The following is a 17,122-nucleotide window of genomic DNA, read 5'->3' on the forward strand; positions in this document are numbered from 1 at the left end:
CAGGCTACTGAAGTTTAGGTCCCAAAAAATGCTGAGCATCATCCTCATAAATGAAAATGCACTGTTGCATAGGCCCTGCGGCATTCAATTGTATTCATGCAGACCCACTGGGGTAGTAAAGGCTGTATACTTTTTATCCTCCTCACACATAGGTATGTTGTAAAAGCCTGATGTCAAGTCCATCGTACTGATGTAGGTGTTGCCCCCTAGGGCTGCAAGACAGTCAGAGTGGTTTGGAAGTGGGTTTCTTTGAGTGTCTTGCATTTAGCCATCTGAATCTGTACATAGACGGAGCCCATCGTCTTGCTTCCACACCATTACTAGAGAAGAAAGCGAAGGTAACCTGCCTAAATGATTACCGCCCCGAAGCAGCCATGAAGTGCTTTGAAAGGCTGGTCATGGTTCACATCAACACCATCATGCCAGAAACCCTAGACCCTCTCCAATTAGCTTACTGCCCCAACAGATCCACAGATGACGCAATCTCAATCACACTCCACACTTCCCTTTCTCACCTGGACAAAAGGAACACCTATGTGAGAATGCTGTTCATTGAATACAGCTCAGTGTTCAATGCCATAGTGCCCACAAAGCTCATCACTAAGCTAAAGACCCAGGTACTAAACACCTCCCTCTGCAACTGGATCCTGGACTTCCTGACGGGCCGCCCCCAGGTGTTAAGAGGAGGCAACAACACATCTGACACACTGATCCTCAACACTGGGACCCCTCAGGGGTGTGTGCTTAGTTCCCTCCTGTACTCCCTGTTCACCCACGACTGCATGGCCAAGCACGACTCCAACACCATCATTACGTTTGCTGACAACACAACAGTGGTAGGCCTGATCACCGACAACGATGAGACAGCCTATAGGGAGGAGGTCAGAGACCTGGTAGTGTGGTGCCAGGCCAACAGCCTCTCTCTCAATGTGAGCAAGACAAAGGAGCTGATCGTGGACTACAGGAAAAGGAGGGCCGAACAGGCCCCCATTAAAATCGTCGGGACTGAAGTGGAGCGGGTCGAGACTTTCAAGGTCCTTGGTGTCCACATCACCAACCAACTATCATGGTCCAAACACACCAAGACAGTTGTGAAGAGGGCAGACAACATATTTTCTACAGCTGCACCATCGAGAGCATCCTAACCGTTTGCATCACCACCTGGTATGGCAACTCCTCGCTATCTGACCGTAAGGCGCTACAGAGGGTAGTGCAAATGGCCCAGTACATCACTGGTGCCAAGCTTCCTGACATCCAGGAACTATATGCCAGGCTGTGTCAGAGGAAGGCCTAACAAATTGTCCAAGATTCCAGTCACCAAAGTCATACACTGTTCTCTCTGCTACGGCACAGCAAGTGGTACCAGAGCGCCAAGTCTAGGACCAAAAGGCTCCTTAACAGCTTCTACACCCAAGCCATAAGACTGCTGAACAACTAATCAAATGGCCACCCAGACAATTTACATTTACCCCCCCTTGTTTTTACACAGCTGCTACTCGCTGTTTATCATCTATGCATAGTCAATTTACAATTACCTCGACTAACCAGTGCCCCCGCACATTGACTCAGTAACGGTACCCCCTGTATATAGCCTCATTATTGTTATGTACATTTCTTGTGTTACTTTTTGATAGATTTTTTTTACTTTAGTTTATTTAGTAAATATTTTATTAACTCTATTTCTTGAACTGCATTGTTGGTTAATGTCACGCCCTGACCTTAGAGAGCTTTTTATGTCTCTATTTTGGGTTTGGGTGTGATTTGGGTGGGCATTCTATGTTCTATTTTCTATGTTTTCGTATTTCTTTGTTTGGTTCTCAATCAGGGTCAGCTGTCTATCGTTGTTTCTGATTGGGAACCATACTTAGGTAGCACTTTTCCCTCCTTTCTATGTGGGAAGTTGTCTTTGTTTGTGGCACTATATGCCCTTAAGCTTCACGGTCGTTTTGGTATTGTTTATTGTTTTGTCTGTGTCATTCTAAATAAAAGGAATATGTACGCTCACGACGCTGCACCTTGGTCCAGTTCTTTCGACGGCCGTGACAGTTAAGGGCTTATAAATAAGCATTTCATGGTAAGGTTGTGTATGGCGCATGTGACAAATACAATTTGTTTTGAAGATAATAGAGTTAAGAAAATATTTACTAAATAAAAAATAAAAAAAACATTTTAAATAAAAAAAGAGCCGAATATATAAGTAAAAGTCTCCTTGTCCGTGAGAGATTTACATCAAAACGTCACGCCAGGGTAAACAAAACGCCACGCCAGGGTAAACAAAACGTCACGCCAGGGTAAGCCTAAACGAAACACACCTCTTATTTTAAGTGTTTCTAAACTCCCCTAATGGAAAAAGGAATGGAGGAAAAACGATTGGTACCCGTTTGGCCGCTAGGTTTTATTGGTATTATGACATGTCCACTGTGAGGCTTTATTGAGGACAGTTTTATAATGTGCAATGTTCCTCTTCCACTCAGCTCATCAACAGTAAATTAGGGTTAGGGTTAATCAACAGTAATTGCTAGCATCCCACTGAACTCACTGTTCTGATCAGAACAGTATCTATCCGGTGGACTTCAGAGATCAAACATAGTATTTAATCACTCTCTCCTTCTCCTTGATTCTTCCAACGTGTTGTTAGATCAACCTCTTTACAACCTGAAAGCAGACTAGTTTTTACCATGTCTTTACAGCTGGCCTATTTAAAGTGTTGATCAAGGTTATGGACCAGGGCCTGGTTTCCCATAGCGATGGAATCTAAGCTTAAGGCTAAATTCATTGTTAGAACCTTCGTAGAGCATCATTAACTTCTTATGGCTGAAGGGGCACTATTGAGTAGCTTGGATGAAGGGGCACTATTGAGTAGCTTGGATGAAGGGTGCCCAGAGTAAACGGCCTGCTCCTCAGTCTCCGGGATTACCGGGATTGCCTGCTCCTCAGTCCCCGGGATTACCGGGATTGCCTGCTCCTCAGTCTCCGGGATTACCGGGATTGCCTGCTCCTCAGTCTCCGGGATTACCGGGATTGCCTGCTCCTCAGTCTCCGGGATTACCGGGATTGCAGCCATAAGAAGTTAAACCTTCAAGCTGTTTCCCAAAACCATTGTTCCTGAAATTGCACTTGAAAACACTTGTTATTTACTGACAGCCTCAGACCACTCATAGAACAGCTAAGTGATTTGTTAGATGTGTTTTTGCCCTTTCGCATCACATTACACACAGAAGATTGCCACTTATTTTTTTTATACATTTTACGTTTTAGTAGAAGCTCGTATCCAGAGTGACAGGAGTAATTGGGGTTAAGTACCTTGCTCAAGGGTACATCAACAGATTTTTCACCTAATCGGCTCAGGGACACAAACCAGCAACCTTTCGGTTACTGGCCCAATACTCCTAACCGCTAGCCTACCTGCCGCCCATAGAATCAAGATGTTTATCTGTCTCTCTGTGACCGCCAAAATTACTTCGGAATGAAGTTGACTACATATATCAAATCAAATTTATTCATAAAGCCCTTCTTACATCAGCTGATATCTCAAAGTGCTGTACAGAAACCCAGCCTAAATAAAAACCCAAACAGGAAGCAATGCAGGTTTAGAAGCATGGTGGCTAGGAAAAACTCCCAAGAAAGGCCAGAACCTAGGAAGAAACCTAGAGAGGAACCAGGCTATAAGGGGTGGCCAGTCTTCTTCTGGCTGTGCCGAGTGGAGATTATAACAGAACGTGGCCAAGATGTTCAAATGTTCATGGATGACCAGCAGGGTCAAAATGATAATCACAGTGGTTGTCGAGGGTGCAACAGGTTAGCACCTATATACAAAGTTGCCAATGTCTTTCAAGTTTTACAAACAAGCGACGGATTAAAGAATAACTGAAAAGTGAGACGACTGCTGAGATGAAGGAAGATAAATAGAGTAGGCTACATAGACCTATACAGTGTATTTCAATCATGGGCTATTGAAATAATTTTTATGTTCAATCAATTTAGTTATTTTTTCTAATTGTAGGCTACTGTAGCTAGAATATGTAATCTGTGATTCGGTGCGTTATTGAGGCATTATTAGAATAATCCGCCTCAAAATGGCTATTAGCAGTGTTAGATAATCATATATTTCTCAGAGCTGATCCGTCGTCAACATTGTGGAATAATTCAAATTTGAAACCAGAAGCCTATCCGACTGCACTGGGTCTTTTTAGATTCTGTCAGTATCAACTCGATGATGCACATGGGGAACGTTGTCTCTGCGTGTTACATCTTCAGCCGTTGTAGGAACGATGATTTAACGATCGTTAAAACACTCTTGAAAGGATATGCATATTCTTGATACCATTTGAAAGGAAAAACGTTGAAGTTTGTGGAAATGTGAAATTAATGTAGGAGAATATAAGACATTAGATCTGATTAAAGATAGTACAAAAAAAAACATGCGTTTTTTTGTTTGTTTTGTACCATCATCTTTGAAATGCAAGAGAAAGGCCATCATGTATTATTCCAGCCCAGGTACAATTTAGATTTTTTGCCACTAGATGGCAGCAGTGTATGTGCAAAGTTTTAGACTGATCGAATGACCCATGGCATTTCTGTTCAAAATGTTGTATCAAGACTGCCCAAATGTGCTTAATTGGTTTATTAATACATTTTCAAGTTCATAATTGTGCACTCTCCTCAAACAATAGCATGGATTATTTCACTGTAATAGCTACTGTAAATAGGACAGTGCAGTTAGATTAACAAGAATTTAAGCTTTCTGCCCATATCAGATATGTCTATGTCCTGGGAAATGTTCTTGTTACTTACAACCTCATGCTAATCACATTAGCCTACGTTAGCTCAACCGTCCCGCAGGGGACACACCGATCTCGTAGAGGTCCGGGCCCTGTTTAGCTTGTATTATTGCTCTACTGACATCTTGTACTGTTACATGCTTGGTATATGAAGATGGTGTAAAATAACAAGGTATATGAATGGTGAAATCTGTCATGTCCCCCCCAGGTGGATTAAGTTTGAGGAGAAGGTGGAGAAGGGAGGAGAGCGTTGGAGTAAACCCCACGTGGCCACGCTGTCGCTCCACAGTCTGATGGAGCTGCGGACCTGCATCGAGAAAGGAACCATCATGCTGGAACTGGAGGCCTCCACGCTGCCACAGGTCGTTGGTAAGAAAACCCCTGTACTACATTATGACTGACCATAGTATCACTGACCAGACCTTTACTACATTATGACTGACCATATTATCACTGACCAGACCTTTACTACATTATGACTTCTACAGTTCCGTATACAGTTCAGTGACTTACTCCAGCTCAGTTCTAGTCCGTTTACAGTTCAGTGACTTACTCCAGCTCAGTTCTAGTCCGTTTACAGTTTAGTGACTTACTCCATCTCAGTTCTAGTCCGTATACAGTTTAGTGACTTACTCCAGCTCAGTTCTAGTCCGCATACAGTTTAGTGACTTACTCCAGCCCAGTTCTAGTCCGCATACAGTTTAGTGACTTACTCCAGCCCAGTTCTAGTCCGTATACAGTTTAGTGACTTACTCCAGCTCAGTTCTAGTCCGCATACAGTTTAGTGACTTACTCCAGCCCAGTTATACTCCATATACACTATACAATATGTCATTTAACAGATACTCTTATCCAAAGTGACTTACCGTCATGCGTGCATATGTTGCTTATGTATGCGTGTTCCCGGGAATTGAACCCACTATCCTGGCGTTGCAAGAGCCATGCTCTACCAACTGTACTACAGAGGACCACAGATAGGATATGCCCATGGATGCTTGAGGCTGCAGTCCATTGACTTGGTTCCACTGGGCCTGTTCTTTGTGATATATCTAGCTCAGTTTAGTGATGTTCTTTCAGCTTGGCCACTATAGCAGAGCAGGTTCACCGCTGAGTGCTTCTGTTCAGCACAGCAAAGAGCTTCCCCCTCTTCCCTGAATAACCCTAACCCTGAGGCCACAAGCACAGGGTCAGTCTAGTTACATTGAAACCTGCTTAGTAATGTTGTCTACAAGACTTCCTAGAGGGCCCGTCAAGAGTAAATACCAATAAATTTACTGTACAAGAGCAAGTGCCCAAAACACATGCCTGAATATACAAATTAAAGAATTGACTTTAATGGTTGAGTTTGAAGTACAATGGGAGAATGGAGGAGAGGGGTGGAGGGAGGAATGCCATTTAGAATCTCCTCCTTAATGATGACCCCTTCCTTTCCTTTCCCCTTACCTCATATCTCTCTTCCCTATGTCTCATCCTTCTCTTCCCTCCCATCTCATTGGCCCGTTGGCTCTCTGGACGGAGGGGAGGAGGAGGGAATGAGAGGAGATGGAGAGGAAGATATATCACTTTAATTGATTTATGTGCGGTAATGCTGTGTGCTAGGCTGTGTGAGGGGATCCGGGCCCTGCTAGGAGGCCAGCTATCTGAAGGATGGGTCATTAGAGCCAGTAGCAATCAGAAAGAGCCTGGGGCCGCTAACCTTGTTTAGGATTCTGACCCACTTTTTTTTTTAAATACCTTAGACTGAGCTGTGAGGAGATGCATTGGCAAGACACTCTCGTAGCACCAGGGACTAAAAACTGGCCTTCCATTTTGTTCTTAAGATAGGACAAGGATTTCTAATCTACCAAATCAAATCAGGGACTAAAAACTGGCCTTCCATTTTGTTCTTAAGATAGTACAAGGCATTTCTAATCAAGCAAATCAAAATCAAATTTTATTTGTCACATGCGCTGAATACAACAGGTGTAGAACTTACCGTGAAATGCCTACTTACAAGCCCTTAACCAACATTGCAGTTTTAAGAAAATAGAGTTAAGAAAATATTTACAAAATAAATTTAAGTAAATAAAAAATCTAAATAAAAAAGGAAAACAATAAAAATAAAATTAATGAGACTATATACACAGGGTTTTGGTACCGAATCAATGTGTGGGGGTACAGGTTAGTAATGAGGCTATATACACGGGGTACTGGTACCGAGTCAATGTGTGGGGGTACAGGTTAGTAATGAGGCTATATACACGGGGTACTGGTACCGAGTCAATGTGTGGGGGTACAGGTTAGTAATGAGGCTATATACACGGGGTACTGGTACCGAGTCAATGTGTGGGGGTACAGGTTAGTAATGAGGCTATATACACGGGGTACTGGTACCGAGTCAATGTGTGGGGGTACAGGTTAGTCGAGGTAATTTGCACATGTAGGTAGGGGTAAAGTGACTATTCACAGATAATAAAAAGTGAGTGGGGGGGGTCAATGTAAATAGTCCAGGTGGCCATTTGATTAATTGTTCAACGATCTTATGGCTTGGTGGTAGAAGCTGTTGGGGGTAGAAGCTGTTGGGGGTAGAAGCTGTTGGGGGTAGAAGCTGTTGGGGGTAGAAGCTGTTGGTGGTAGAAGCTGTTGGTGGTAGAAGCTGTTGGGGGTAGAAGCTGTTGGGGGTAGAAGCTGTTGGGGGTAGAAGCTGTTGGTGGTAGAAGCTGTTGGGGGTAGAAGCTGTTGGGGGTAGAAGCTGTTGGGGGTAGAAGCTGTTGGTGGTAGAAGCTGTTGGGGGTAGAAGCTGTTGGGGGTAGAAGCTGTTGGGGGTAGAAGCTGTTGGGGGTAGAAGCTGTTGGGGGTAGAAGCTGTTGGGGGTAGAAGCTGTTAAGGAACATGCAGGTAACACCAACAGGTATTGAATATAATACCCTCAATGTGTTGGGTGGTGGTACACCAACAGGTATTGAATATAATACCCTCAATGTGTTGGGTGGTGGTACACCAACAGGTATTGAATATAATACCCTCAATGTGTTGGGTGGTGGTACACCAACAGGTATTGAATATAATACCCTCAATGTGTTGGGTGGTGGTACACCAACAGGTATTGAATAGAATGCCCTCAATGTGTTGGGTGGTGGTACACCAACAGGTACTGAATATAATACCCTCAATGTGTTGGGTGGTGGTACACCAACAGGTATTGAATATAATACCCTCAATGTGTTTGGTGGTGGTACACCAACAGGTATTGAATATAATACCCTCAATGTGTTGGGTGGTGGTACACCAACAGGTATTGAATATAACACCCTCAATGTGTTGGGTGGTGGTACACCAACAGGTATTGAATATAATACCCTCAATGTGTTGGGTGGTGGTACACCAACAGGTATTGAATATAATACCCTCAATGTGTTGGGTGGTGGTACATCAACAGGTATTGAATAGAATGCCCTCAATGTGTTGGGTGGTGGTACACCAACAGGTACTGAATATAATACCCTCAATGTGTTGGGTGGTGGTACACCAACAGGTATTGAATATAATACCCTCAATGTGTTGGGTGGTGGTACACCAACAGGTATTGAATATAATACCCTCAATGTGTTGGGTGGTGGTACACCAACAGGTATTGAATATAATGTGTGGGATGGTTGTCCGTCCTTTCTCGCTGTTGTCATGTTTGTTTCCAGTCTGTTGGACAAACTAGATAGTGAACAGTTTTTGGACAACATACTGGTAGTACCTTGGCATAGTTTTAAAGCTGCTTTACAGTTTCTATAACTATATACATCACATTTCAATCAAATTCATTTTTACAGTGGCCTGTGTCACATTGATGTCATGAACATTGTATTGTCTTTGACATTGTCGTTGATGTTACGAAGTATAAATACAACACATGCCATCAGCAGCAAGGTTGTCCAAATAGCATACCTGCTATCTTTTAACACCAATACATCCATCTGTTGAATAATATATTTAGGATATGTCAACATAGCAAGCTAGACAACTAGTAGTAGTAACAGTGTCTTACCTGTTATAGAGAGGATATGTCAACATAGCAAGCCAGACAACTAGTAGTAGTAACAGTGTCTTACCTGTTATAGAGAGGATATGTCAACCAAGCCAGACATCTAGTAGTAGTAACAGTGTCTTACCTGTTATAGAGAAGATATGTCAACGTAACAAGCCAGACAACTAGTGGTAGTAACAGTGTCTTACATGTTATAGAGAGGATATGTCAACGTAACAAGCCAGACAACTAGTGGTAGTAAAAGTGTCTTACCTGTTATAGAGAAGATATGTCAACGTAACAAGCCAGACAACTAAAAGTAAACAGTGTTATCGTTCTTTGCTTGTAGTGATTTCTTCCTCTGCTCCTCCATCCCTCCATCTTCCTCTGCTCCTCCATCCCTCCATCTTCCTCTGCTCCTCCATCCCTCCATCTTCCTCTGCTCCTCCATCCCTCCCTCTTCCTCTGTTCCTCCATCCCTCCATCTTCCTCTGTTCCTCCATCCCTCCATCTTCCTCTGTTCCTCCATCCCTCCATCTTCCTCTGCTCCTCCATCCCTCCATCTTCCTCTGCTCCTCCATCCCTCCATCTTCCTCTGCTCCTCCATATCTCCATCTTCCTCTGCTCCTCCATCCCTCCATCTTCCTCTGCTCCTCCATCCCTCCATCTTCCTCTGCTCCTCCATATCTCCATCTTCCTCTGCTCCTCCATATCTCCATCTTCTTCTGCTCCTCCATCCCTCTATCTTCCTCTGCTCCTCCATCGATCCCTCCATCTTCCTCTGCTCCTCCATCCCTCCATCTCTCTCTGCTCCTCCATCCCTCCATCTCTCTGTCTCTATCTTCCTCTGCTCCTCCATCCCTCCATCTTCCTCTGCTCCTCCATCCCTCCATCTCTCTCTGTCTCTATCTTCCTCTGCTCCTCCATATCTCCATCTTCCTCTGCTCCTCCATCCCTCCATCTCTCTCTGCTCCTCCATCCCTCTATCTTCCTCTGCTCCTCCATCCCTTCATCTCTCTCTGTCTCTATCTTCCTCTGCTCCTCCATCCCTCCATCTTCCTCTGCTCCTCCATCCCTCCATCTTCCTCTGCTCCTCCATCGATCCCTCCATCTTCCTCTGCTCCTCCATCCCTCCATCTTCCTCTGCTCCTCCATCCCTCCATCTCTCTGTCTCTATCTTCCTCTGCTCCTCCATCCCTCCATCTTCCTCTGCTCCTCCATCCCTCCATCTTCCTCTACTCCTCCATCGATCCCTCCATCTTCCTCTGCTCCTCCATCCCTCCATCTTCCTCTGCTCCTCCATCCCTCCATCTCTCTGTCTCTATCTTCCTCTGCTCCTCCATCCCTCTATCTTCCTCTGCTCCTCCATCCCTCCATCTTCCTCTGTTCCTCCATCCCTCTATCTTCCTCTGCTCCTCCATCCCTCCATCTTCCTCTGCTCCTCCATCTCTCCATCTTCCTCTGCTCCTCCATCTCGCTCTGCTCCTCCATCCCTCCATCTCTCTGTCTCTATCTTCCTCTGCTCCTCCATCCCTCCATCTCTCTCTGCTCCCCCATCCCTCCATCTCTCTCTGCTCCTCCATCCCTCCATCTCTCCCTGTCTCTATCTTCCTCTGCTCCTCCATCCCTCCATCTTCCTCTGCTCCTCCATCCCTCCATCTTCCTCTGCTCCTCCATCTTCCTCTGCTCCTCCATCCCTCCATCTCTCTCTGCTCCTCCATCCCTCCATCTTCCTCTGCTCCTCCATCCCTCCATCTTCCTCTGTTCCTCCATCCCTCCATCTTCCTCTGTTCCTCCATCCCTCCATCTTCCTCTGTCTCCATCTTCCTCTGCTCCTCCATCCCTCCATCTTCCTCTGCTCCTCCATCTTCCTCTGCTCCTCCATCCCTCCATCTCTCTCTGCTCCTCCATCCCTCCATCTTCCTCTGCTCCTCCATCCCTCCATCTTCCTCTGTTCCTCCATCCCTCCATCTTCCTCTGTTCCTCCATCCCTCCATCTTCCTCTGTCTCCATCTTCCTCTGCTCCTCCATCCCTCCATCTTCCTCTGCTCCTCCATCCCTCCATCTTCCTCTGTTCCTCCATCCCTCCATCTTCCTCTGTCTCCATCTTCCTCTGCTCCTCCATCCCTCCATCTTCCTCTGCTCCTCCATCCCTCCATCTTCCTCTGTCTCCATCTTCCTCTGTTCCTCCATCCCTCCATCTTCCTCTGCTCCTCCATCTTCCTCTGCTCCTCCATCCCTCCATCTTCCTCTGCTCCTCCATCCCTCCATCTTCCTCTGTTCCTCCATCCCTCCATCTTCCTCTGTTCCTCCATCCCTCCATCTTCCCCTGTCTCCATCTTCCTCTGCTCCTCCATCCCTCCATCTTCCTCTGCTCCTCCATCCCTCCATCTTCCTCTGCTCCTCCATCCCTCTATCTTCCTCTGCTCCTCCATCCCTCCATCTTCCTCTGTCTCCATCTTCCTCTGCTCCTCCATCCCTCCATCTTCCTCTGCTCCTCCATCCCTCCATCTTCCTCTGCTCCTCCATCCCTCCATCTTCCTCTGTTCCTCCATCCCTCCATCTTCCTCTGCTCCTCCATCCCTCTATCTTCCTCTGCTCCTCCATCCCTCCACTTCCTCTGCTCCTCCATCCCTCTATCTTCCTCTGCTCCTCCATCCCTCCATCTTCCTCTGCTCCTCCATCCCTCCATCTTCCTCTGCTCCTCCATCCCTCCATCTTCCTCTGCTCCTCCATCCCTCCATCTTCCTCTGCTCCTCCATCCCTCCATCTTCCTCTGCTCCTCCATCCCTCCATCTTCCTCTGCTCCTCCATCCCTCCATCTTCCTCTGCTCCTCCATCCCTCCATCTTCCTCTGTCTCCATCTTCCTCTGCTCCTCCATCCCTCCATCTTCCTCTGCTCCTCCATCCCTCCATCTTCCTCTGTTCCTCCATCCCTCCATCTTCCTCTGTCTCCATCTTCCTCTGCTCCTCCATCCCTCCATCTTCCTCTGCTCCTCCATCCCTCCATCTTCCTCTGTCTCCATCTTCCTCTGTTCCTCCATCCCTCCATATTCCTCTGCTCCTCCATCTTCCTCTGCTCCTCCATCCCTCCATCTTCCTCTGCTCCTCCATCCCTCCATCTTCCTCTGTTCCTCCATCCCTCCATCTTCCTCTGTTCCTCCATCCCTCCATCTTCCTCTGTCTCCATCTTCCTCTGCTCCTCCATCCCTCCATCTTCCTCTGCTCCTCCATCCCTCCATCTTCCTCTGCTCCTCCATCCCTCTATCTTCCTCTGCTCCTCCATCCCTCCATCTTCCTCTGTCTCCATCTTCCTCTGCTCCTCCATCCCTCCATCTTCCTCTGCTCCTCCATCCCTCCATCTTCCTCTGCTCCTCCATCCCTCCATCTTCCTCTGTTCCTCCATCCCTCCATCTTCCTCTGCTCCTCCATCCCTCTATCTTCCTCTGCTCCTCCATCCCTCCACTTCCTCTGCTCCTCCATCCCTCTATCTTCCTCTGCTCCTCCATCCCTCCATCTTCCTCTGCTCCTCCATCCCTCCATCTTCCTCTGCTCCTCCATCCCTCCATCTTCCTCTGCTCCTCCATCCCTCCATCTTCCTCTGCTCCTCCATCCCTCCATCTTCCTCTGCTCCTCCATCCCTCCATCTTCCTCTGCTCCTCCATCCCTCCATCTTCCTCTGCTCCTCCATCCCTCCATCTCTCTCTGTCTATAACAGAGTTGATCACAAACAGCCAGATAGAGAGCGGTCTGCTGAAGGCGGAGCTAAAGGACAAGGTGACGTACACGTTGCTACGGAAACATCGCCACCAGACGAAGAAGTCCAACCTGCGCTCGCTAGCTGACATCGGCAAGACGGTCTCCAGTGCAAGTAGGCTCTTTACCAACCTGGATAATGCAGTGTCTTTACCAACCTGGATAACGCTAATACATGTGTCACCTTTAATCTGCTATGTTTTTTATAATTTCCCCATTAATGTTAGGAATCAATATTTTGGAAAAAATCTTGTTTTTGTTGTCTGTGTTCTCAACGCAGGTTTCTTTTATTTATTGTGGTGAAAAGTTTGGTGGACAGGCAGACAGTGTAGAGTTCTATCAGTGAACCTTTACTGCCCCCCCATCAGCACACATCACCTTTAAGAGAAGAGTTGAGATGCCCCATCAGCACACATTACCTTTAAGAGAAGAGTTGAGATGCTCCCATCAGCACACATCACCTTTAAGAGAAGAGTTGAGATGCCCCCATCAGCACACATCACCTTTAAGAGAAGAGTTGAGATGCCCCATCAGCACACATTACCTTTAAGAGAAGAGTTGAGATGCCCCCATCAGCACACATCACCTTTAAGAGAAGAGTTGAGATGCCCCATCAGCACACATCACCTTTAAGAGAAGAGTTGAGATGCCCCCATCAGCACACATCACCTTTAAGAGAAGAGTTGAGATGTCCCCATCAGCACACATCACCTTTAAGAGAAGAGTTGAGATGCCCCCATCAGCACACATCACCTTTAAGAGAAGAGTTGAGATGCCCCCATCAGCACACATCACCTTTAAGAGAATAGTTGAGATGCCCCATCAGCACACATCACCTTTAAGAGAAGAGTTGAGATGCCCCATCAGCACACATCACCTTTAAGAGAAGAGTTGAGATGCCCCCATCAGCACACATCACCTTTAAGAGAAGAGTTGAGATGCCCCCATCAGCACACATCACCTTTAAGAGAAGAGTTGAGATGCCCCCATCAGCACACATCACCTTTAAGAGAAGAGTTGAGATGCCCCCATCAGCACACATCACCTTTAAGAGAAGAGTTGAGATGCCCCATCAGCACACATCACCTTTAAGAGAAGAGTTGAGATGCCCCATCAGCACACATCACCTTTAAGAGAAGAGTTGAGATGCCCCCATCAGCACACATCACCTTTAAGAGAAGAGTTGAGATGCCCCCATCAGCACACATCACCTTTAAGAGAAGAGTTGAGATGCCCCCATCAGCACACATCACCTTTAAGAGAAGAGTTGAGATGCCCCCATCAGCACACATCACCTTTAAGAGAAGAGTTGAGATGCCCCATCAGCACACATCACCTTTAAGAGAAGAGTTGAGATGCTCCCATCAGCACACATCACCTTGTTGATTCTGTAGAGTAAATGCTGATAGCTGTTGGACATGTAGAACCAGACTGGTTGATTCTGTAGAGTAAATGCTGATAGCTGTTGGACATGTAGAACCAGACTGGTTGATTCTGTAGAGTAAATGCTGATAGCTGTTGGACATGTAGGACCAGACTGGTTGATTCTGTAGAGTAAATGCTGATAGCTGTTGGACATGTAGGACCAGACTGGTTGATTCTGTAGAGTAAATGCTGATAGCTGTTGGACATGTAGGACCAGACTGGTTGATTCTGTAGAGTAAATGCTGATAGCTGTTGGACATGTAGAACCAGACTGGTTGATTCTGTAGAGTAAATGCTGATAGCTGTTGGACATGTAGAACCAGACTGGTTGATTCTGTAGAGTAAATGCTGATAGCTGTTGGACATGTAGGACCAGACTGGTTGATTCTGTAGAGTAAATGCTGATAGCTGTTGGACATGTAGGACCAGACTGGTTGATTCTGTAGAGTAAATGCTGATAGCTGTTGGACATGTAGAACCAGACTGGTTGATTCTGTAGAGTAAATGCTGATAGCTGTTGGACATGTAGGACCAGACTGGTTGATTCTGTAGAGTAAATGCTGATAGCTGTTGGACATGTAGGACCAGACTGGTTGATTCTGTAGAGTAAATGCTGATAGCTGTTGGACATGTAGAACCAGACTGGTTGATTCTGTAGAGTAAATGCTGATAGCTGTTGGACATGTAGAACCAGACTGGTTGATTCTGTAGAGTAAATGCTGATAGCTGTTGGACATGTAGGACCAGACTGGTTGATTCTGTAGAGTAAATGCTGATAGCTGTTGGACATGTAGGACCAGACTGGTTGATTCTGTAGAGTAAATGCTGATAGCTGTTGGACATGTAGAACCAGACTGGTTGATTCTGTAGAGTAAATGCTGATAGCTGTTGGACATGTAGGACCAGACTGGTTGATTCTGTAGAGTAAATGCTGATAGCTGTTGGACATGTAGGACCAGACTGGTTGATTCTGTAGAGTAAATGCTGATAGCTGTTGGACATGTAGGACCAGACTGGTTGATTCTGTAGAGTAAATGCTGATAGCTGTTGGACATGTAGGACCAGACTGGTTGATTCTGTAGAGTAAATGCTGATAGCTGTTGGACATGTAGGACCAGACTGGTTGATTCTGTAGAGTAAATGCTGATAGCTGTTGGACATGTAGAACCAGACTGGTTGATTCTGTAGAGTAAATGCTGATAGCTGTTGGACATGTAGGACCAGACTGGTTGATTCTGTAGAGTAAATGCTGATAGCTGTTGGACATGTAGAACCAGACTGGTTGATTCTGTAGAGTAAATGCTGATAGCTGTTGGACATGTAGGACCAGACTGGTTGATTCTGTAGAGTAAATGCTGATAGCTGTTGGACATGTAGGACCAGACTGGTTGATTCTGTAGAGTAAATGCTGATAGCTGTTGGACATGTAGAACCAGACTGGTTGATTCTGTAGAGTAAATGCTGATAGCTGTTGGACATGTAGGACCAGACTGGTTGATTCTGTAGAGTAAATGCTGATAGCTGTTGGACATGTAGGACCAGACTGGTTGATTCTGTAGAGTAAATGCTGATAGCTGTTGGACATGTAGGACCAGACTGGTTGATTCTGTAGAGTAAATGCTGATAGCTGTTGGACATGTAGGACCAGACTGGTTGATTCTGTAGAGTAAATGCTGATAGCTGTTGGACATGTAGGACCAGACTGGTTGATTCTGTAGAGTAAATGCTGATAGCTGTTGGACATGTAGGACCAGACTGGTTGATTCTGTAGAGTAAATGCTGATAGCTGTTGGACATGTAGAACCAGACTGGTTGATTCTGTAGAGTAAATGCTGATAGCTGTTGGACATGTAGGACCAGACTGGTTGATTCTGTAGAGTAAATGCTGATAGCTGTTGGACATGTAGAACCAGACTGGTTGATTCTGTAGAGTAAATGCTGATAGCTGTTGGACATGTAGGACCAGACTGGTTGATTCTGTAGAGTAAATGCTGATAGCTGTTGGACATGTAGGACCAGACTGGTTGATTCTGTAGAGTAAATGCTGATAGCTGTTGGACATGTAGGACCAGATTTTAAATGTGCCAAGTTTGCATAATATTCACATTTAAGAAATGGAACGAAAAGTCCTAAACCTCAAGTGAACTGTACTGAACATAGTTCCTTATCGAACAGGGATGTTCTATGGCAGAACAGTAGAACCAAGTCATTCACATCAGTTTAGATGTAGAATTCATTTAGTTAAGCTGAGGCTGTTCTGGAGTTGAACTTTTCATTTAATCTTTCATTGCTGTAAAATCATAACACTGAATTCATCATCATACACAGATTTTTGTTTGATTATATTAATCAATGATAAATAAAATAAATATCTGGTCGGAACAGATTTCATGGTATTAAAGGTGATCAGTTTCCCAGGTAACCTTGGGTCTGTAAATAATCTGTTTTTTATTACCTGCTCTGACATTTATAACAATGACTGGTTAATGGAACATCGAAGTCATCGATCTGTTTTATTGATATGTTGTAGTGGTGAAAAGGACATTTTAATTAATTAGTGGAATTTTTCACATCGATTTGTGTGTATCAACCAGCTTTGGTTTTCAATAAAATACACTATATAATACCAGATTGGTTTCACAGTAACTTTATGCAGTTACTGCTAACATCACCCCCATGTCCTCCAAAACACAATACAATATAGGCAGGATACTTGACCACGTGATTAAGCATTTATATAATGTAGCAGAAATGACTAACTCATTTTCGACCAAATGAGCAGTTACTGCCTTTTTGCTTTGTAGGTCAGTGTAGTGGTATATTGTAACAGATCCTATGTAACTATAGTGGTCTAACATAACAGATCCAATGTAACTAAGTATGTCCAAGCCGAAACTCTGTTCTTTCCAGATAACCATCTTTCACTCTGCTTCACCAGTTTATCTATCATTTCCTGTTCTATCTGCTTCTCTTTTAACCCTACCCTTACTCATTTGAGTCTGTCTGACTAACTAACACTGTATAATTCCACTGCTTCTGTCTGTCTAACTAACACTGTATAATTCCACTGCTTCTGTCTGTCTAACTAACACTGTATAATTCCACTGCTTCTGTCTGTCTAACTAACACTTGCCTTTGATTAATCCACTATTTTTCTCCCTCC

General features: G+C 45.1%; 1 protein-coding gene across 3 annotated transcripts in view; it reads left to right on the plus strand.

Moving 5' to 3' along the window:
• Nucleotides 1–17,122, plus strand: part of slc4a4a (solute carrier family 4 member 4a) — a 229,552-nt gene that overhangs the window by 103,873 nt on the left and 108,557 nt on the right. For all 3 annotated transcript variants that reach the window (XM_055918665.1, XM_055918664.1, XM_055918666.1), the window contains 2 exons: nucleotides 4,990–5,150; nucleotides 12,497–12,649. In XM_055918665.1, the coding sequence (XP_055774640.1) occupies nucleotides 4,990–5,150; nucleotides 12,497–12,649 (314 nt within the window). The remainder of the gene's footprint in view (nucleotides 1–4,989; nucleotides 5,151–12,496; nucleotides 12,650–17,122) is intronic.

Source organism: Salvelinus fontinalis, chromosome 4 (assembly GCF_029448725.1).
Source record: "Salvelinus fontinalis isolate EN_2023a chromosome 4, ASM2944872v1, whole genome shotgun sequence".
Lineage (NCBI taxonomy): Eukaryota > Metazoa > Chordata > Actinopteri > Salmoniformes > Salmonidae > Salvelinus > Salvelinus fontinalis.